General features: G+C 41.9%; 1 protein-coding gene across 4 annotated transcripts in view; it reads right to left on the bottom strand.

Moving 5' to 3' along the window:
• Positions 1-22,770, bottom strand: part of astn1 (astrotactin 1) — a 166,846-nt gene that overhangs the window by 39,736 nt on the left and 104,340 nt on the right. For all 4 annotated transcript variants that reach the window (XM_031563091.2, XM_031563095.1, XM_031563093.2 and 1 more), the window contains 2 exons: positions 20,783-20,887; positions 18,882-19,070 (listed from right to left, as the gene is read on the bottom strand). In XM_031563091.2, coding sequence (XP_031418951.1) covers positions 18,882-19,070; positions 20,783-20,887 — 294 coding nt within the window. The remainder of the gene's footprint in view (positions 1-18,881; positions 19,071-20,782; positions 20,888-22,770) is intronic.

Genomic DNA, 22,770 nt, shown 5'->3' on the forward strand with positions numbered 1-22,770 from the left:
TCAGTTCGCACACTCATCACATTCTGTCCCTCATTATGAAACTCTCTCCTGAACCATAAAAAAAATGACATAGCTTTAACAATAAAATCCATCCAACAGCACCTTTATGCTTACTTTAGAGATACCAATATGTTATTGGTAATGCAAAAAAAATCGTTTTAAAATGACCTATGGCTGCAAGTAAACCATACATTTTTGTGTTCATTTTCGTCTCAAAATGCTTGAAAAGTGCACATGTAAACCCTACACCAGCACCCACTAATTGATTTTTTTCTTTGCTCTGGCAGGTATGTTTGGACATTACATTAACTGTAGCACACACATATTCAAATGCCCATTTAATTTAATCGACTGAGAGAGCTTCACCCCCCACCAGACACCTTCCTACACTTGTCTGACTTTCATGTTTGCGGCTTTATTCCTGAAAATGAAGTTCCCATTAAAGCTCAGGTGATTCATTGCCCTTGACAGAGGCGGCTGTGCTATGGGTGCCGACAAGCACGGCATGATGCCATTTGGGCTGCGAGCAGTGGCACCGCCACACCAAAGGGCACATCGCTACATAGCAGACTTCCTGCTTCCTGCCTGCGGAGGTGGCACACTGGAGCATCATTTGGAGTCAACCATCATGACCTCTCCTGCTGCCCCGCCCTACTGAATGCAGGCTTGCAGTAAAAACAGCCACTTAAGCAATATAGTACGAGTGCGAGTGGGGTAGGTAAGGGATATTCCCACGGGTGGTGTTCGGCCGTAGCCACGAGGCCGGAGGCCGAGTGGCGCAGGCAACAACACCCGTGGGAATATCCCTTACCTACCCCACTCGCACGAGTACTATATTGCTTTTATAAAACAATTTTATAGTCAACCAATTAACATTTAAACACGAAGTTATTGATTTTTATTTCGCCATTGTTTCTCCGCAACAAAAAAATAGTTCCATTGTCAACGTCTTTTGGAATTATAAGAACTTTGAATTAACGGTTATCGCTTAATTGTATCAACGTGCTATAGAATGTTTCATCGCGGAGTGATTTATTATTAGCTGTGAAAAGTCCGAGTTGGGATGTCCTGGGATATTCCAACTCATGGAACGTCTCTCGTCCAATCAGAAACAGCTAAATAATTCAATAGAACCCAATTGTTTTATAATTCACAATAACCACCGAATGTCTTGCAATAAGCATCGCAGTGCTGACAGGCCTGGCAAGTAAAAGAGTGGCAAGGCAGCTAGGGGGGAAATCCGATTTAATGGCTGATTTAATGCCCCTTGTGTGGCGGAATGGAGGGAATTTAGTTATAATTAGGTAAGATTGACAGCTTCTTTGAGGTAATTAGGCACAGGTTGATGGAGCTCCCAGGTGGCAGAAAGGGAAATATGTGTCAGCTTCTCTTGCTGTCTAGAATTAAAATGGTTATCTTGTGGTGTGGGTAGGGATGGTGAGATGTGTCTCCCTTATTTGTGAATCTTTTTGTCTATGCATTGCTACTTGTAATGTGACCTTACAAGCAATACCACTTCAATAAGCTTTGGCGTATGATGAAACAGTTGTTTGGCCTGACAATATGTATCAATTATTATGTCTGTATGGCATTAGGAAGCTGATCCATCCATCTGCCCAACCACGATTCATTACCCACTCGTTTTAAAAAGGAGTTTCTAAACCCTTTTAATCTTGTTCGCTGCTCCCAAGGACAAGTCTGTTTTTCACTCTGTATGTGTGCCAAGATTTGACGCCTTTTTACATGCTTTGGTTGTTCATGAAATGCATCAATAAAAACTAAAATAGTAGTCTCTATGTTCCACATATTCTCTATGTCAAAGTATTTGCTATGTTCAAAACATTAAGAATTTGTAACCCAAACAATGGAAAGTGGGTGATGGTGCGTACACAGAGCTTCTGTAAAAAAAACAAGTGAGTGACAGCTAGAAGTCATAATGGTTATTGCAAGGCATACGGCCATCTCAGAATTGTTTTACTTTCTTATTACCACAATAATCTCATATAGCTTCACGAGAGAGAAAACAAACAAAAAATACTTAATTTAATGGTCCGAAGTAATGCGAAAGAGACACACTCAAGCCATATAGGTTATCTCACTTTCACATTCCAGACATTTTAATGACGCAATCTTTGAGTTCTTGCAAGGAGATACAATCATCACAAGCAGAGTCTTCTGAGATATATAGTGCGCAGCAACACCGGGATGACTCAGCAAAGAGGTTCTATGGTAGGGTTTTGTGCATTTACCCTGTCCATAAATAGAGTTTCATCCATTCAAACACGAACCGTTTTAATAGAGTCGGCTGAAATAGGTGCTCAGAGCCTTGTCATCTTACAAATACATTTCTGTTTTACTCTCCGCAAGGAAAGTTGCAATGGCTTCTGACTAGAAATGATGAAAGCCAGATTAAACATGCAGGTGAAAATCTGAGGATGTCAACCTATGTTGTGCACCATTTAGTAGGACTGACTCTCATAAAAGCTCTTTGTAATGTAAAACAGAAACAAATGTGTACGGGAAGGGGATTATCTTTCCTTGGCTAAGCAGCAGGTTGTAATCAGAAGTGCAGTTCACTTCTTTCACTGGGAATAATAAACTACACAGCCACAGAAAGAGAAAACCACTTCGGCTGTATTTTGGTTGCTCACTTGCTTGCTTCCAATTGCATCTCGACTGGAAAACCTATCAACACTCTTGCCTCTTCAAAACACGTATTCCACTTCACCTATACTGTGACTGTCCACAAATGCTGATTAGTATGATAACCTACCCACCACCCAATAAGTGACAATGATCCCCACTTCCTGCATAATGCAGCGCCAGTCACAGTGCGATGGTGATGGTTGACTGTGCTGGCATCATACTGTGCAAAATGAATGAAGAGATGGTAGAAAGAACAGGATTCTGAGCTTGTGCCACATGCAGTCTATCTAATCAATGCAATAATGCAAGGACAAGCCCCCCAAGAGAAGAGTGGGAGAGAGGGAAAAACATCTCTGGGCAAGGTGAACATGTTCTTGATGGTGCAGTGGAGAGAGAGAGAGGGAGAGAGAGAGAGAGAGAGAGAGAATCTAGGAGGGAAAGAGTGTTCTACCCCCTGAGGACCTGGTGGATAGGTTTTCACTGACCCCTGGCTACACACCCCTGGGGACTCGCCTCCCCACCTGCAACACATTGGGAAGCCCTGCTAAATATTCATTTATCTCGTTGCCTGTCTCCTCAGATACCAATCAATTCTAAAATAGTGCAACCTATTTATTTCCTCCCTACTCTCTCTCTCTTTCTCTCTCTCTCTCTCTCTCTTTCTCGCTTTCTCTCTCTCCCTCTCTCTCTCTGCTGCAGAGGGATCAAACATTCCTGACTGTTTGGCTTCCAGAGCAGAGGCCTATCCCCGGCAGTTATCGGACAAAGGATAATAACGGCGAGAGGCAGATGATGCCTTTGAGGGATCGATAGACCAGGATGTAAGGGCCCTGCTTTGGAGACCACCCCCCTCTTTCCCTCTCCGATTTTTCTAGGGTGTTATTTGACACGGTTAGAAGGTCAAATCATCCACAACTTCACCAACAGAAAGGCTTGGTGGAACAGTGGACTCACAGATTGACCTAGCTTTAGCTACACGTGCCCCATGACATTCCAGATCTTGAAAGTGAGACTTGTGTTCCCTTCTCAATATTTCATCAGAGTAATTTGTATGATAATGCCAATCACATCTATTCTATCTTGCTGTGTTTTTCAGATGTGTCTTTTTGTGTGATTTATTGTGTCGCTTTTGCCCGTGGGTGATTCTGCTAGTGCATGCAAATGAGGATTCCGAATGTTCACACATGGTCATTTACACCGTGCAAAAACAGTCAACAAAAGAAGGTAAACAAAAACATTCTGTCCACTTTCCAAAAGATATGCACACAAGCATTTGCATGTGTCAGAACTGCTGTTATGTACTGTATATTCACCACCCTTCAAAATACCAAATTAAACACTAAAGTCAAACAAAGAAGAGAAGTCGTCCCCCAACCCCCCATGATGTCCTCAAGCTCCATAGAACAGATCCGATCCGATCAGATCTCCTCTCTCTCCCTACACCACCCAGTGAACTGTTCATTGATCCCTGTGTTAGTCAGCGGGCTCAAAGGTATGATTTCAAACACAGCACATCCATGTATCTGCTGGCTGTTTGTTCACCCTGTGCACATTCATTGTATCTTTCCACTTTACCTGTACACTTTTTTGTATTAGTGCTGTGATGCTGGCTGAGGGCTAATTGCACTTGTGACACTGTGCACAGCTGCCGAATTTTCTATGGTAAAAATTATTATTATATATATTATTATTATTTTTTTTGTCACACATGAGAACGTGCAGGTAATTAGACACTGAGTTAACCATTTGCACCCGCACTGAGGGGACACGGCCCTTAAGAAATAGTTGATAATGGAGTTTAAATACAACAGTGCAAATCACTGAGAAAGATCAGGAGATTCATTGCTCTTGCCAGAGCCGGCTCTGCTATGAGGGCAGCCATCCTATAGCTCTCATTTTCATGCATGTCAACAATATGGCTACGGCAAGAAATAAAAGGAAAAAAGGTGAATGTATGGATATGGATTGAACTCTAGCATTGTGGCATATGGATTGAAAACTAACTCTAGCCTTGTGTCATATGGATTGAAAACTAACTCTAGCATTGAGTCAATGGCTGGGTTTCCATCCAACTCCAAAATCCAAAATTTGGCTCAACAAAGTGTGAATCCGAGAGCGTTTCCATCAGTTGAGAACTTTCTCCTAATCAAGGGAGGAGTTGGGAACAGCTGTGGGATCAAAAGGTAAGTTTGTCAGGGCAACTTTAACGGAAACACCTGATCAAATTGCAACAAATGTGAATTCATGCAATTAAACCCATTTCCAATAAATCTTAGTCGAATAATACCCTATGCAAATAGCGAGTTAATCTATCCCCTCCAGCAAATTAACATTTGCATCAGAACATTTTATGCAAAATTCAAGCGTTTCCAGTCAGAATTTCTCATTTGAAAAGTCAAAATGTGCATTAAAATGTTGGATGGAAACTCAGCTACTGTTAAGGATGGGCAAAAATACATCAAATACATAAAAATGTATTTTGATATAAAATACTGAAGTTGATCATTTGATAATATTTGGCATCTTTTCACTGTTTAATACTGGCATAATACAAATATGTTTTGAGAAGCGCTGTTTCGTGATGGGGAGTATTCAAGCCAGCTCGATGACCATAGCCATCTCAAGAAGACAAAAAACAAACATCAAATTTCATGTCATCCAATCAGGGAGAGCAATAATGACGTTCAATGCCTGCACCCTTTCAGAATTTTACATCCAAGTGACCTGGTCTGCGTCGCCTTATCAGACATACAATTTGTCAGTTTTTGTTGAGCAGCTTATGTCACCCGGACTATAAATTGGCCTTTACACTGAATCAGAAAAGATAAATGAGGCATTAATCTCTCATTTGCAGTTTGTCTTCAACAAGCATGGGCAGAGCGCTGAGCACACCGCTCTATCTCCAAAGATGCATGCAGAATCATACATGTTACATCATCATGTATACAGTTTTGGGGAAACTATTTTCTATACTATAACATTATACTATTTTTATACAAATTACATAACCATTTTTATGAGACCCATCAAACACAAATGACAAAATACTATTTTGTATTTTAAATACATATTTCAAATACATGTATCAGAAATGCTGCCCATCCCTGGCCATTGTGACACTCTTGTCAACTCCTGATGCTCGGTGCAATACACATAGCCTGTCAGTGAAAACACAATGGTTCTTGCACCTGCTCCTAATGTATTTTCATTGTGTATTCAATGTGTATTTACCAATGTACTATTATAGTTTTCATGTACAACTAGTGAGCTAACTGGCTCGGATCACAGAACAGAACTACACAGTGAAAAGCCTTGGCAGGAGGTGTGTTTATATGTGCTTCATATTACCATATACCATCACATTGAATTTGAGAATAATACAGAACTCACCTATACAAAACATACCTAAAACAGTAAAACAGAATGTGCAGAGTAAACCATTAAAACCAAAGCCCATGAACCAATTTAGTTTGAATTCATCAGTTACATATATTTTCAATATGACCTCTGAATCACGAATAGCCCCTTTAAATAACAGAATATTATATAATGTAATGTGTGCACTGCTAAATCTCTTAGAGAAGGAAGGATTTGATTTTCACATCTTGACACTTCACAAAGGTGCTAACGGTATTCAGAGCCAAGAGATTCAGCTGCTTGAAAATCATCTGCAGCATCCCAACACTCTTAATATAAACCCAATCAGCAACTCCAATCACATGATAAGCACGTCAATACAGACTTAACAGCATTAGTTATGAAATGAAGGTCTGAAATCAGATAGTAGAAATAATATAGACTAATGAATATACTGAAATCAGATTACACATGCTACTGTACCAAACAATCTCCTAATGGACGATCTTGACTTCTGTACACTGCTAGCATGTTTTCCATCTCGTGAGCTTTTGTAACAGCCGAGCCCTCCGTGTAATGCGTTATTAACTTTTAATTATTCTCCGAGGTCCAACAGGGCCACCTATGAGTGATGAAGCATACTTACTGTTCACTCATGTGTGTCTGTCTGTCATCATAAAAGAGGTCAGAAACAGCATGAAATATTTATGTCACATAGTGACACACAAACACACACACACACACACACAAACATTTTCAGGACCAGACTAAGCAAGGAAGGCTTTCAAGTAAATGATTGAGCATGTGGTCAGTATACCAAAGGATAGCATTAAAAAGTCATGACCTGAAGGTTCCCGGCTACACGACATCCCAAAATGTTGTCACTTGACTACCTGTTAAATATGACAATTCGAAGGGGATAAATCATAAAGAACATTACAACACTGTTCTTAAGGTTCTACCTCTGTAGAATGTTTTGTTCAGTGAACACACACTGCTAAGCACATTTAGGTGCCTTACGACTGCTATGCACTACTTTTAGGTGCCTTATTGAGATGATTTCCATCATATAAGCACATCTTTCTCCTTGGCACCACTATCAGAAGACGAAGTGGCTTCCATCCTTCAGAGCAATAACTGTCATATCTAACATGCGGAGGAAAAGACAGAGAAGTAAATCGTTTGAGTCATGGTGTCATGACAGTTGCCTCTCTCCAACCATATGGCTGATGGGTGGCTGTCACACTGGTGATTGGTGCGGTGACGGACGTGAGCATACTGGCACGAGACGTGACTGCTGCTGGCAGTGCCAGGAGCCTCGCTCTTGCACGCCTGCTCTCTCTGTCATTTGGTGTGCCATCAAAGAAACAGAGATAAAGAGGAGGGTTAAATCTCAATTCACACGAGAGGAATTCCATTACTTTACGTAAGATGGGGTTTGATGGGGGCCTTGAATCATCATAAATATGTTGAATACTGCACTGAAACGGAGTTAAAAGACAGGGAAAATATTGATTTAGTTATTCAGTCTGTGCTTTAGTCACTGCTCACAAGCAGGCCTTGGTGTGCGCGTTTTATTTAGTCAGTAATACATCTAGCTTGGCCATACATCTATGAGCAGATTTCGAATACTGTGGAGAAAGCATGCCTACAGAACAGAGTCCACACTGACTGGAGTCTAATTTGTATGCAACACAATGCCTGCTCTACAGTGTTGGCCAAGATGTAACCTGCCAAAGAATAAATGAAACCCCATCTTCCTTAGCAAACAGGGTAAACTTGCTCTACATCATCCCTCATAATTCAATAAGAGGAGCTAATGAGACTCTACAGTGGCATCTCAAGCTCTCTTATCCCTAAAGCAAACTCATCTCTCTCTCTCTCTTTCTCTGTCCCTGGCTCTGATAAATACAGCTGTGATACCCAAACTGACCTACAGGGGGCAAGTTTGCTGCACTGAATAGTAGCATCGGCTGGTCAAGGCTTGAACCAGAGGACAAGAACATTTCATTCTTCACAGTATTCTCTTTTTATTCATTTAATTTTATTCCCATCACATACACATGCAAACGTTCACATGCACACAGAGAGATGCACACAATCATAGGCGCACACACACACACACACACACACACACATGGGCACACAAACACACACACACACTCTTTTTTAGCATACTGCACATTGCTAGTGGCATCTATGTTTGTATTGCTTAGTCTTAATTAGGACATCCATTCTGCGGTTTAAGTCAAAGACCAATTACTTAAAATTTGACTTGGCAAATCAGTTTTGTTAATACGGATGGAATTACAGAGGATGTTCTGCCTGGTTGGACCCTTATGACATGAATTTCAATACATTTGTCCAACCACTAAGATCAGCAATCTTTGCTGTCCACCCATTAAATCATCCTACATCTCTCTCCTCCTCCTCTCTGTCACTTTGGTACATACTGATTAATTCATGCGAAAATATCAGCCAAAGTCTTCACACTTTAATATTGGTGTATAATATTTTTCATTATGCTGTTATGCATAATATATGCATGAAGGACATATTCAGACATGCACACACAGGTACTTATGCACTATTACTGGAACACACTGTAATGTCATGTAACGTGTATATATGAAAATAGCATTTTCACTTCGTCCTAGCGCTCTCAGCCGACTGCTTTCATGTAAATGTCCTAACCTGAGGAGACGCTAGTGGTCCATTGGATTAAGCCAGGCTTTGATATCTCACAGTGTATCACACAGAGCCTGCGTCAGTTATTTAATGCGTGTCTTCCTCATGTGAAAGTGATGTCAATTGCAACTGAGGACCTAATTTTTGAATTCACAGGGTTCAAGAGCACCGTGCTGTCTGTGGAGGTTTAGGGAGATCATTTCCAAACTATCCTTCACAGATCTACACGGATACCTTTCCTGGCTGCTGGACAATTCCCATGAATGCTACATACAAAAGGGTTGATTGTATCTTTTTATATCAAAAATATCCATACCCAAAACATTTTCCTATGGTTTAATCTCAAATCCCTATACTATTTCAAATGTAGGGGTTTCTTTTTTCTGCTTGCAAAAGCAGACAGAGAAAAAAAGAAATCAATTTCCACAGACGAAGCGTTAAACCAACAGCTCATAGATCAGTGTCAGCCAATCAGAGCGCTGGATTGCGTTGATAAGGCATTCCTCAAAGTAGCCGTGGTCTTGATGAAAAGCCTGAAGCGCAGCTCTCATCACTCTTCATTTACTCCCGCCTCAGAAGCCACGCAGACCAGTTCACAGAGCCACGCCGGATCACTTCCCTATGCATGGAAGCGCAACACAACAACAACAACATAGAACGCTCTGCAGAAACAGACACGACAACACACAAACAAACACATTCAGAAGCACAAAGGAATGCAAACCTATAAGCACACACACGCGCACGCACGCACGCACACACATGCACACACGCACACACACACACACACACACACACACAAACTGATTCTCAGCCATACACACAAGGCTAATTCTCCCAACCTGCCCCCATTTCTTTGTCTTGGTTAGTATTTGTTTTTAAATGCCATACCATTTTATGACCTTGGAAGCCTTTGCTTAACAGAGGCATCAGTGCAGTTGCATGCCCTCCCATTCTACCACACCAAGCATTTCCACCAGAGATGCTGTTAAATTCAATAACAACAAAATATATATATATATATATATAGGCCAATAAGTGCAGAGCACATGCGATGGACTTCTATTTGAAAGTGCGAGCATTGATTACCAAAACAACAAAATCAATTACATTATGCAAAGTGGATTGGATATGCCACGGAATTGCATTCCAACATTCTAACCATGGCTGGGAAAATATTCCAGAATCGGGCTGTGATTGCTATACAGTGCTGTTATACCGCAGGAAGTCAATTTGACTTTCTTTGACTGGTAATGCAATAGAGTCATTAAAACACCTATTTAAATCAGAGGGTTAATGTTCCAGGCTGATGCAAACTGAGATAAAAGCTCTCTGCTGAGACTCTAGGATCCTAAAATCCATAAAGAAATTTTATACCACTATAGGACCAAAAAATCTGCCCATCCTCTGAAATGTAATGCAAGTTTAAATGGCCTGTACCAGTATTCAATATTACTGTGACTCCTATCTTCATTGCTATTCATTAAAAAATATTATTTTTTCCAACTGTTAGCAAATTCAAATTCACGGAATCATTGTCGATGTGTGTTCATTTATGTAAACATGGAGGTTATGATACAATGAAAAGCCCAGTCCCCCTAAAATCCCCCGGATCAAAAGAAGGCAATGATGCATGATGTAGGCCTAGCATGATCAGTAATTAAACCAGACTGAGGCGCAAGGAGAGATTACTGAGCTGTGAGCTGCAACACTTCTGAGAGAAGCCTGAGGAAGATGATGGATGTGAGCCCAAGGCCTTTTCCAAAACCATAGACTTTGTAGATATGGGCCTCAAACACAGCTCTGATGGCTCTGTAGAGAGGATGCTATTTGTGTCACATGACCTCATTAAATGATGCTGAAGAGTTTCTCGTGAGTTCAGGAAATCTCCTTCAAAATGCTTTCATTTTTTATGAGACACCAAATGCAGCAGAGGAACCCCCCCCCCCCCTTTTTTTTTTGCAGAACCCAAAAAGGGGCTTAATCAACCAGTAATATTTTGCATTAGCAGTAAAGATATGCTTCAGAAGGAAAATCAGTTTAGCTCATTTTTTTAATCTACAGCTATAATAAAAAGGGAGTCAACCACAGAGACTGATAGACGAGAGTGAGAAAGAGAGCGACAGAGAGAGAGAGAGAGAGAGAGGGAAAAAGAGAGTGAGAAAGAGAGAAAAAGAGCGACAGAGAAAGAGAGATTGAGAGAAAGAGAGAGAGAAGCAGAAAAGAGAAAGAGATAGGAATGAGAGAGAATGCAATCCAGAAATACAAAGGCTGCCAGATTCAGTACCAAGGACAAGACTCCTCTGTTCTCATGTCTGTCTATTGTAAGTCCAGGGGGTGTCAGGAGGGTGTGCCCCTTCGCTGAAGGACAGGAAGACCTGTGCATTACTCCAAATTACCTCTGGACAAAGGAGAAGACCTCAAACTAATGCTTGCCATACAAACCTGCCTTCCTCCCTTGTGGTGCGACTAACAAGATCAACAGGGAAATGGAGACGTTGAGAAATTTCTCTCAGTTTGAAATAAATTTAGCACGGTTTCCATATGAGACTGACCTCAAAACACTCCTTATCATTCTGAACTGCAAGTTGGCATTTTTTTCATTGAAGAAGAACTGACGAACTGATGAGCAATGGATATACCAAAGAGCCACAAAGGCAATGTTTAAAACAAGACACGCTTCAGACATAATTAAAATGGATTGGCTGAGAAATTTAACTACCATTTGTCTGCCTTTAAATATCTCACTGAGGCCAAGAAGCCATGTAAATTGTAAACATCAGAGAGATAGTATACTTCATATATCTTCAAGCCTAGCCAGTAAAAATGATGTTGGCATCCACTTCTATAAAGCCGTGCAACTGCTGCATTGGAGATATGGGGACCTAAGGCAGCGCAGTGCTGAGTAGTGAAGATCTATATTACACAGCCCTGACATGGATACCAGATTAAAATATGTGCATTTAACCCAATACATTCAGCAAGATGAGCTGAAAGATACCTTTGAAAAAAAAAAAAAAACATTTTGGTGGACCAACAACCGTGTTTTGAGATTTTAGTTTTTGCATTTGCACAGCCACAAGGCATTTTGACTACTAAGACAGCCTGACAAAATGTAAATTCTCTTTAGTGATCAAGACTTCCAGAGTTACCCGTCACTTCAGGTTGTGGCAAGTGATGACATGGTGCCGTGGTGCAATTGTGTGAATAAAGACGTAGAAACTGACAGAACCAAAAAGGACATGAACATTTGCATATTGGCAGGCTGTCAGGGCAAAATCTCATATCGCAAAACAAAATCATTTTAATTTCAATATAACTCAACCCATCATAATAAGAGGCAATCTTCTCTTAAATTCAGATATTGAACAATTTATCTGTAATTAACTTTGCAAAATCACTGTTAAAATGTGGATAGGATGTGTTGTATTTCATTAAACTGCAAATAGGAATCTTTATCATTAGGTATAAAGAGTCATCTAAAATCTACATGACTAATCTGTGTAAATGCTCAGTAATGGCACCAAGTCATATATATCAACAAATGAGAGATGACGTGTTTTGCGCCAATAGCAATGACAAATAGACCTCACAATTCATTATCATATGGATGAGGTATTCTCATGATTTTAAGAAAGCTATCTTTGCTCTTACATTATTTTCTACAGCTTCCTTACAGTCTCATACAAACACACGTTGTTAAAAGCTACTAACTCTAACCTGAAACCTAAAAGAGTACACAGCTCTTAATCACTCAGTACAAAGTGGCTACATATAACATAAAGTGGGCTCCAATCATAACGTAGTTTTCAAGTTTTACAGGATTTCAAAAAAAGCCATGAGCGAGAGACAAAAAACACATCTCACACTTTAGATTTTAATTAATTGTAATGCAGAGGTTATTTATGTTTGACAAGTGTGATGCAGGCCCTTCTCCACCCACCTTCCTTCTGCTGCATTTTCCTTACTGATGACATATTCCTGACTAAAGACATCTGCCTCTTGCTCTCTCTCTCTCTCTCTCTCTTCCTCTCTCTCTCTCACACACACTCTATCCTTCTCTCTTTCTCTCATTCTCTCGCACACAGGACATGTATCAGCCCCTTCTCTGCACGCTTCCGAGCACATGGGAGAGCCAGAGGGGGCTGAAGATGGGGCCCAGGCAAGGCGTGTTAAAATGCAGCCCAGAGCCTGTGGTGGCTGGGGCCAAAGGGAGCAGGTCTCGATTCTCAATTTCTCTCCTCTTTTCGCTTCTCCTTCGTTCTCATTTCACCTCCCATCTCCTTTCCTCTCCTCCCTTCTTCTCCCCTCTCATTCCATCTCCTCTCCTCTCCTTCCCCACTCCCCTCCATGCCAGCATCATATCAGGCTTAAGAAAGATCCACTGTCTCTTTAGTCTCTCGGTGACCTTAATTCAATCCTGGAGCAGAGGAGGCCAAGTCACTCTGTTTTCACCTCTCCCTCTCAGCTCGCTCACTCCTTTATGATATCTCTCTCTCTCTCTCTCTCTTTCTCTCTTTCCCCCATCTTTCCTCAGGTGAGCGCATCCAGCACAGCAGCTCTGCCCTGCTCAGACATAACCCTCTGACCCTGCTGTCAGGAGAGCCATGTAAGAGAGGGGAGAATGAGGGGAGAGAGGGAGAAGGGGGAGTTTCTACAGTAGAGGTGATGCAGCCATGGTCTACTTCGGAGAGAGAGGGCTATGTACAGCCTTGTGGATTTGAATGTTTTTGTTTATGTGTCTATTCGACAATGTTACGTTTAGTTGTGCAAATTCCATCCACAGCCACCAAGATCTTTTGATCATAGGATTACAGCGTAACCAGGCCGTTACGAGTGGATTTCCAGATTTTCATTTCCACAATATACCAGAGGAGATAGCAGGACACCCGGCTCTCTGCACAGCATTTTGCTGGGATAGAAACACAGACTCCGCTAAGCGCAAGGGAGAGGGTTATTCATTCACATACATAACAACTAGTGCACAAATACCAGAAACAAAGACACTGCTCTTCTGATTTGGAGGACCTGACAGTTAAATGCAGACCCATTTACCTTCCGTTGTTACAGTCGCAGCTGTTCACACAGGTTCACACCAGATGCTATATTGTTTCTGCACTCGCTATGAGGTGAAAGCAGTGGAGAGAACCACCAGCTACCAGCCACCACCCTCCGAGCGCTGGACCCAAGGAAAGCTGCCGGCCCTGATGGTGTGACAGCAATGGTGTTGAAAAAATGTGCAGAGCAGCTCTTCGAGGTCTTCACAAGGATCTTCAACACGTCTGAATCCATCATCCCACCTTGCCTGAAGTCTGCCGCAGTCATTCCACTGCTGAGAAAGACTTTCATCAGTGGCCTCAATGACTACCCTCCAGTCACACTTACGCCGGTCATGATGAAGTGGATCGAGAGGCTGATCGAGAGGCAGCACATGAAAAGCCAGCCTTCTACCCACTTCCAGCCCATACCAGTTTGCGTACAAAGCGAATAGGAGACGCTATCGTCACTGCTCTTCGCACTGCACTGACCCACCTTGAACACTAGGGGAGCTATGTGAGGATGCTTTTCACAGACTTCCGCTCTATCATCCCTTCCAGACTCATCACTAATCTTACTGACTTAGGACTTTCCCAACCCACCTGTCACTGGATCAAGGACTTTCCGACTAACCACCTCCAGACTGTTAGACTAGGCCCCCACCTCTACACCACCCTTACACTTAGAACCTGCGCCCCACAGGGCTGTGTGTTGAGCCCCCTTCTCTACGCCCTCCAGACCCACGAGTGTGCACCCAACCATCCCACCAACACCATCATCAAGTTTGTGGACTGTAGTTGGACTTATCTCAGGAGGAGACGAGACAGCCTACAGGGATGAAGTTCAGTGAAGACCCTGATCCATTATACATCAACAAGAACTGTGTGGAACGGGTCCCTGTTTGCAGTTTCCTCGGTACGCACATCGCTGAAGATCGCTCCTGGACCACCACCAACAACACCACCACAGTAGTCAGGAAGACACAGCAGCGACAATACTTTCTGGGGATCCTCAGGGACTACAACCAACCAAGCAGGAGAAGATGCTCCATTGAGAATGTGCTGACGTACTGTATCTCTGTGTGGTATACCGGCTGCTCAGCAGTGCACAGGAGAGCCCTTCAGAGGGTCATCAACATCGCACAGAAGATTACCGCCTGCTCACTGCCCTCTTTGGAGGACTTATTTAGCTCCCGTTGCCTCGGTAGAGCAGCCGACACACACAAAAGACCTTTCTGACCTGCTGCCCTATGGTAGATGCTTCAGGTCCATCATATCATGCTTCAGCTTCTCACAGAGCCACATGAGAGCTGAACACAGCCAAACACTGACTGTTTGGGACCTGTGTGACTATCTGTACTGGAGTTACATTTATAGAACAGATGTTTACATTTCCAGCTGCACCTTTGTATGTATATATATTCCTAACTACACTACTTGTACGTAGGGCATTCAGAAAATGTGTAATATCTTCAAGTGCACTATCTTAGCTGCTTTTTTTATCGTATCGTATTATTTTATATCTTCTTCATTTACAAGTTACAGTATAAACTTACAGTACAAAACATATTTTCCACTTTAAATTAGTTTGAACTCACTCGATTTTCATCTGCTGTTTGTTATGTGTGAGTGCACCATCAGAATCCCTACTCAATTCCGTTGACAATAAAGGCATCTATCTACCTTTTGTCTGGGGCGACAGTGGTACAGGAGGTAGAGAAGTCGTTTAGTAATCAGAAGGTTACTAGTTCGATTCCCTGTCGAAGCGTCCTTGAGCAAGACACTGAACCCCTAATTGCTCCTGATGTGCAGTGTGCCATCAATGTAAAATGTGTATACATTGTAAGTCGGACATATGTAAGTCGCTTTGGATAAAAGCGTCTGCTAAATGTCTGATGGACTTTTTGGTTACTGCCTTAATGTAAACTCATGTCAAATGAGAAACCATGTTTCTGAAGTGGAATAGTTTCACGAGACAGATCACTAAAGAGTAATGTACACTCAAACATATTCAGAGCACTCAGCTATGAAACTGTCTCACTGATCAGAGAGGACAACATGAGATGAGGAACTACAACTATCTGTACAATCATGACAAACCTCTCCCATGAACTCAAATGACACAGGGAACAAATGACAAAGTCCCAGTCAGCAGACAGTTTCTCACTTATCACATCGCATAAAAAAAAGATCAACAGATAAAATATTAACACTAATAAATCCCACACAAAAACAAACCGATGCAGCACCTGGTGCAGTTTCATTTTAAACAAGCTCTAAAAAACCACTGTGACCAGCAACTACCTGGTGCATTGCTACCCCATTCTCAGCTTTGTTTTTCGTAACAGGTGACTAAGTAGCCATTATTCTTCATGACTATCTGCTGTTTTTCTCAACAAAAGGCACCAGGTCAACATCTTATGTAATGGCTGGACACTGTTCTTATGGCTCAAGTGTATACAATTGCATGGGAGTGTGGGAGATGTCATTAGAAACAGCAAAGGTCACCACGTTCTAAAACAAGCTTTGATGTGTCTTATAGGTGATATTTAAAATTGAACTAAGGCCATACATAATTAATTTCACAGAGGCTTTCGCAGTCTCCCAAACTTTGTAAACCTCCCTTCTTGCCAGCTGAACAAATCAGAGGGCTGACATAAACTTTGACTTAAGACTTGGGTAAGGCTTGTCAATCACTCATAAACATTAGTAAGATAAGGATCACTGAAGGTCTTCTGCCACAATTTGCATGATCCAATTACATAAGCAACTGAACACTAGTCCCCCTCTGTGGTAAGCAGATACTTCACTTTCTTTTTAATGCATGGCAATCTGGCCAAAGAAATATCTTCTGTGTGTTACTCTCATTTTAATGGGCTGTGTTAGCATAATTTTTTGTCTTTTGACCATGCATTAGTCAACAGTTTTCATTACGTCGGTCTAGATATCCAGATTAACATGCATAAATCACCAGCGGGCATTTCCAAAATGCAAAAGTTATTAGCCGACACGCGCGAAGCCCAGTGGGGCTCCTATATTTTGGGGTGTGTATGCGTACATGGATCACCAAACTCTCCTGTGGTCTCATTATCCATACCCACAGAGCAGGACCTTTCACCAAGACACTGGAGAAATGAAGAGAAATTCCTGTCACTTCAGTATTCTGTGGACACAGCTCTTTCACATCTGTCTCTGGACCTGAGTGTGAATGGCGCGCAGCGATGCCTGTCCATAATTCAAGATTTGGAAACTTCACCTGTCACAGACTGATGCAACATGACAGATACAACAACATATTTGCCCAAGGTCCATCCATTGCATTCTGTGCATTTAATAATGTAATTGTGGCACATGGCCATGGCAAGAGACTGAAGCACACAATGAAGAGTAATGGCAATCTCAGGTAGGCTGGGAAAACTCTATCATTTCAGAGCATTCATCAGAGCCAGCGCACATTCCAGTGAAATGTGAGGCGTGCTGCCCTTGGACGACGGGAGAGTGGTCGATTCAGCCACAGGAAACAATGGGGCTGGGCTTACTGGACTGAAACGCTGGGAGCAGAGGGGTCATTACTTATCCCCCTCTGTCTAAGAGGAGAAAACAACAGTAACGTGAAAAGACGGATTGCTTAGCAGAGGCACATTTTCAGTAAACTGCACAACTGAAGAAATAGACTGAGGATTTAATACGAGGATGGACTGGACTGAGAATTTAGCGTCTTCTTTCAGCACGAGATCTGATAAAGCGGAACTGAGCCTCTTAACAATGGAATAATTGGTCGGTTAGCGTGAGCTCCACCCCTGTTACTGTTCACAGAAACAAAAAGCAAGGCAAACGTTCTGGCTGATATCAGAGCATATGATGTGTGGCAGCTTGGCACAACGTGCATGTGGAAGGTAAATTCCCATCCGTATTCCCATTCTCACCTAAAGAAGCACTTTCTTTTCCTCCCTATTGGCACCTTAACCTCCAGCCTGCCTGTGCAGTCACACTTCATAAGGGAAGCGAGATTGGTGACTAGCAGGTATTTGATGTGATAAAAAGAGTCCCGTGGGGAGCTGGTCTTTCATTTCAAGTCATGCGACCACATCTCTGCACCTTGAAAATGAAAATCAACTGAAATCATCAAGGCAACGTGATGAAAAAGATGTTTGAGTTTTCTCATCTTTTGACTACTGTTGTTGACTTCACTATGGTTCAAAAGTTTAGACAAGAGTTCTGCCAATTTGGATCTGGGCAGGCCCGACACTGCTTAGCTTCTGAGGTGGGATGAGATTGGGTGTGCTCAGTGTGTGTATCACCTTCATAAATCACAAGGCATGATGGGACTTAAAGGTACAGTCCACAAATATGTTTAAAGGTTGCTGATATTTCAGCTCAACAGACAATCAAATTAGACTCCTCCCTTCCGTGCTGCTAGAAGCACCGTGTAAGTTGGCTTGGGTTGTTTACGGCTCGGACCGAGCCATTACGTTTTTGTTTCCCATTCACAGACTGTGTATGAACACTGAGCAGACAGCTAGAGGACCACGAGGAGCAATTCACTGAATCTGACAAATCGTCACTTAGCGCTGTGATGTTTGGGCTGTTTTGTCCTGACCTTGTTTGTCGCAGGCAGCCTGCTCTGCTTCTAACTACGGCGCAAAAAAAAAAGTGAGAGGCAACTGGCCCAGATTTGCCGTCAGCTGACCAGCCGAGTCTGCCCCTGACATCTGTGCAGGGGGCCCCATCACTCCTCTCCTCTGCGCTTCTGTACCTGCTGAACAGCTGTGGCAGGCCTCCCCAGGGACACGTGTTGTCTCAGGCTGCCGTTACCCAGTGTACAAACATAGCACACATGTGCAAAACAGCATTTTAAGCCGTGGCACATGGAAGCACAGAGCAGATTGGTGTCAAGGTGGGTGGTGAGGAGTGTGTGTGTGTGTGTGTGTGTGTGTGTGTGTGTGTCGGAGGGTGAGGAAAATTACTCTTTGTTGTTCAAAACACTTTTGGAGTCATATTTATCAGACCTTCTGTGATAACAAGCTGTCGATGACTCAACCAGGAACTGAAAATGTACTACCATTATTGCACCTTAACAATGATGCTTTCTCCTGTCTAGCATGGACAATCTTGCATCAAATATCTGAAATGGCTTTCTTTTTCCCACTTTACCTTTGCTGATGTCCTGGTACTCTAGCCAAAGCTGCCTTTGGACCTGTTTGTTGGGGTACCAGATGGTGCAGGACTCCTCGAACCCATAGACAGCTTCCTGGATGAATTGGTTCCCAAACTCCTTCAGGATGGAAACAAAGTCGCTGCGTAGAGTGGCTCCGTCCAGCGAGTGAATGGCCGAACTAAAAGCTAGAGCCAGAGAGAGATTGTGCGTCAGACGGTGGGAACCAGGCTTTTTCTGCCAAAGCGACAGAACAGAACTTTATTGGCAAGGGTATAAAACTGGAGTGAGCAGCACTAGAAAATAGACCGTGACATTAAAGTTTACATTCCATTTTACAGGTTTAATACAAAAAATTGAAAAACCAACAGCATAAATTATCAAACACCCCACCATAGAACAGAATAATGTACTTTATGTTTGCTATATTGCAATTTGCAAGATCTTCCATTGCTTGAATGATACAGATGGTTACATGCTAAACTGCATAACTCTCTTGAGATACAATGATAAGACATATGGAAGTAAAGGATAATTCTAAATAGACCACATCTATTATCTACTTGTATTCACATCTTGGCCAATGAGTTTGGTCTGCACATATTCATACTCTATACTGTATAAACCTATGTACTTGCACACTAGTGTTATTTCATATTTGTATTTTTGTATTTATTTATATCTTTGGAAAACCCTGGACATGCTGCAGAGTGTATTAAAGTGTTCCATTATCAGAGGAGAGCTCTGACATTAATATCCCGCCTCCGCTGACCTCCACCCCCATGCCTGTTCTGCACTGCAACCCCAAAGAGAGACGCATGCACCAAACAACTCTTCATGAAAAATGGTGCTTTGATATCAAGGCTAAGGATCGGTAAACTCCTACTTCTACTCTGCCACATGAAAAATGAAGACTTCAAATGCTAATAGGGAGGAAGTGGCTGGAGATCCAGCGAGCAAATGATGATAGGAAAAGAATTGAATCCTAAAGCCCGATCCAATCATTTCTACTGAAGTAACATGGCTTTTAAGTCTGCATTTGGTGTGCGACATCCAATTCTGATGGATATTTCAGTCTACTGAGATAAAGGCAATAGTCAGTCTGAGGCAGTCTATATTTGCCAGTCTGGCATCTTATTTTAAAGGTCCTACTGCATGTAAACACAACACATTCAAGAAAATGTCTCTATTCTTCAGCATTATCTTGATTTCTCAAAGAAATGTCAGTATAATAGCCTTTCCATTCAGTGAAATGTAGCATTCACTAAGAGGCTAACAGCACTTCGAGGAAATCTCACCTTGAATCACTAAGATGTTGACAAAATCACTGACTAACCCAAGGGCCTTGGTAAACAAGCTGAACAAGGAGTAATAACAGTGACTCTGGCATAGGATTCATAATAGAATGCACTTCTGAAACTGAGAGTGTGTGTAGCAGTACAGACAAAAATTCAAAATATTATCTCAGACACATTACATAGCTCCCACTCATAGCTCTTTAGAGAAAAGAAACCTCTGGAACAAGTTCAGTGAATAGAACTTTTACTGCCTTAACAGGCAGACCCCAGAGTTCATGAGAATGTAGCCCTTCCCAAAAAACAAAACAAAAAACAAAACAAAATATCAGCGGCGACCTCATTTATGACGACTATATGGCAGGTCTGGGAAAAGATTCAAAAAGCCATATGAGAATATCAGCCCAGCAGACCATAAAAAGAGACGGAGCACAGCCGTGCCCAGTGGTGCAAATTCAGGATGTCAGCCACAGGTCTAAAGTTCCTTTAAATGTCATCTGCCTCCCTCTCTTCGCTTGCCTTGTACACGCAGCCTGAACTAAAGCACCCTGCCGAGGAGCCAGCTCTGCGGGGGAAGCGAGGGGAAACTTCCCGTAATGACTTACCTTGGGAGAGCACCCACTGATTCAGCTTGACGTGGTACAGGATGGATCTCAGTTTCCAGTGCTGAACAAGAGGATATCCAGAGACCTCACTGTAGTTCACCATTCCTGAAAGAGGAAACATATGTTGTTTTTAAAAACATAGTTTTAGCTTTGCATTAATAAAGCAGTGTGAATAAGACCTTTAAGTAGCTTTTTTTGTAAAGATTAGTTTAATAGTTGTTAAGTAGCCTTAGGTACTGTCTGCATAATTACATCATTATCATATATAAATGTATTACTGTAGTGTATTAAAATAAATCAAAAGACATACTTAAGAGTAAGGGTATTTGTAGGTGAGTGGGTTATGCGTAAAAACATATAATTGTATTAATTCCCTCAATTAATAAAATGCCTGAATTTCTGTCATACACTTTGCTGTGTGTAGTACACTGTACATTTAAAATGAAGTGAGACCGGTGAAAAAACCACAGTGCTGCAAATCTGTATCTGTCACCAAATCATCAAAGATGTCTCTGACAACACATAGAGTGAATGAAAAAGAGTGAAATATTCTCTCTACTCTCAATTGAGAGTACTAAAATCCCTTTGGCATCAGATATATCCCAGCAAATAAACAACAAATAGATCAAGTGGGAATGCATCACCAGTACAGACATCAAGCAATCAAGCCAGCACATCCCTTATACAACACAAAGTCCATGAAAGAAATAGCAATACCTCCCCAGCATTATTTGTTGTCATGCTAAGCTTTATGACAAGAATCCTGCTGAACCAAAGGCATCTATTTTCTCCTTGGCCTGGTGCTGGTGGACTCTGGCTGGTGCCTGTTATTTCTTGCCATTTGAGCATGTAATCACAAGCCAATACTGAATACCCCAAACGTAATAAGTGACAGGTCACTCTGTTAGGGATAACGCATTATTAATGGCAGACAAAACATTATAAATGTGTGTGCAAATGAAATGCGCCGCGGCATGCATCATTCATCAACCCCATCTCTCTAACGGATGGGAGCCATCAGGATTGCGCCCGTGGTTGTGTTCCGAGTTAGAATCCCTCATATCACCGCGTACGTAGAGCCGAGACTCAGCCATCAATCACCCCGTCTCCTATAGCAACTGTCAGCCACCCGCCGCTGCGAGAGGAATCGTAGCCATACATCAATCCCACCTATTTTCATGTTTAACACATCAGGCGGATATCAACACCCCAAAACATCACAGTGAAACACCACACAGGCCTGTGATTGTTGGCCCATGACACAACAATGTGACAAATTTAGAATGAAAAGAAGATTATGTTGAGATTGTGTCCCTGTTTATTTTTCCAATGTCAGACTGGGAAGCATCCTGAGAACATGCCAACATGTTGCATTGGTTTACTTTAGTGTCACGCGTATCTAAGCCCATGTTGGCAATGAAATGGCACACATCAAATGAGCAAAGTGCTATTTGGAATAAGCCCATATCTTGTGAGTAAGGGCTGTTTAATTTTCAGCAAACAAACAGACAAACACAAGTTCTCTCGTGTAGAGCAAACAAATGCCTGTATACAAACACATTATCACACCTGTACTTATCAGATAATTGTCTGCATTCAAGATGCACAAGGAGCATAATAATAATACGTTCTTGAACTGCTACCACTCATGGTTTTGTATAAAAGAGCATTTCCTAAGAGCAGAAATAATGGCATGAAATCTCACTCAGCCCCAAACACAACACCCTGGAGTACAATTGTAAATAGGGATAAAAAACAACCCCCCAGTTTTTATTTCATAAGATGACACAAATATCTTTCTTGTATAAAGTATATGTTTTTTCCTCAGGTCAGCTCTATCAAGTGGTTCAAAACAGCAACTGTCCTCATGGAAAGAAGTGCAAAAAGAAAAAATAATAATTTGCATTGCATCTCCCTTCTACTACATCCTTTAAATACACCTCAGTGTGTGAGAGTGGCTTGCCATCCGAAACAAACTTGATGAATGA

This window comes from Clupea harengus, chromosome 25 (genome assembly GCF_900700415.2).
Source record: "Clupea harengus chromosome 25, Ch_v2.0.2, whole genome shotgun sequence".
In the NCBI taxonomy this organism is placed as follows: domain Eukaryota; kingdom Metazoa; phylum Chordata; class Actinopteri; order Clupeiformes; family Clupeidae; genus Clupea; species Clupea harengus.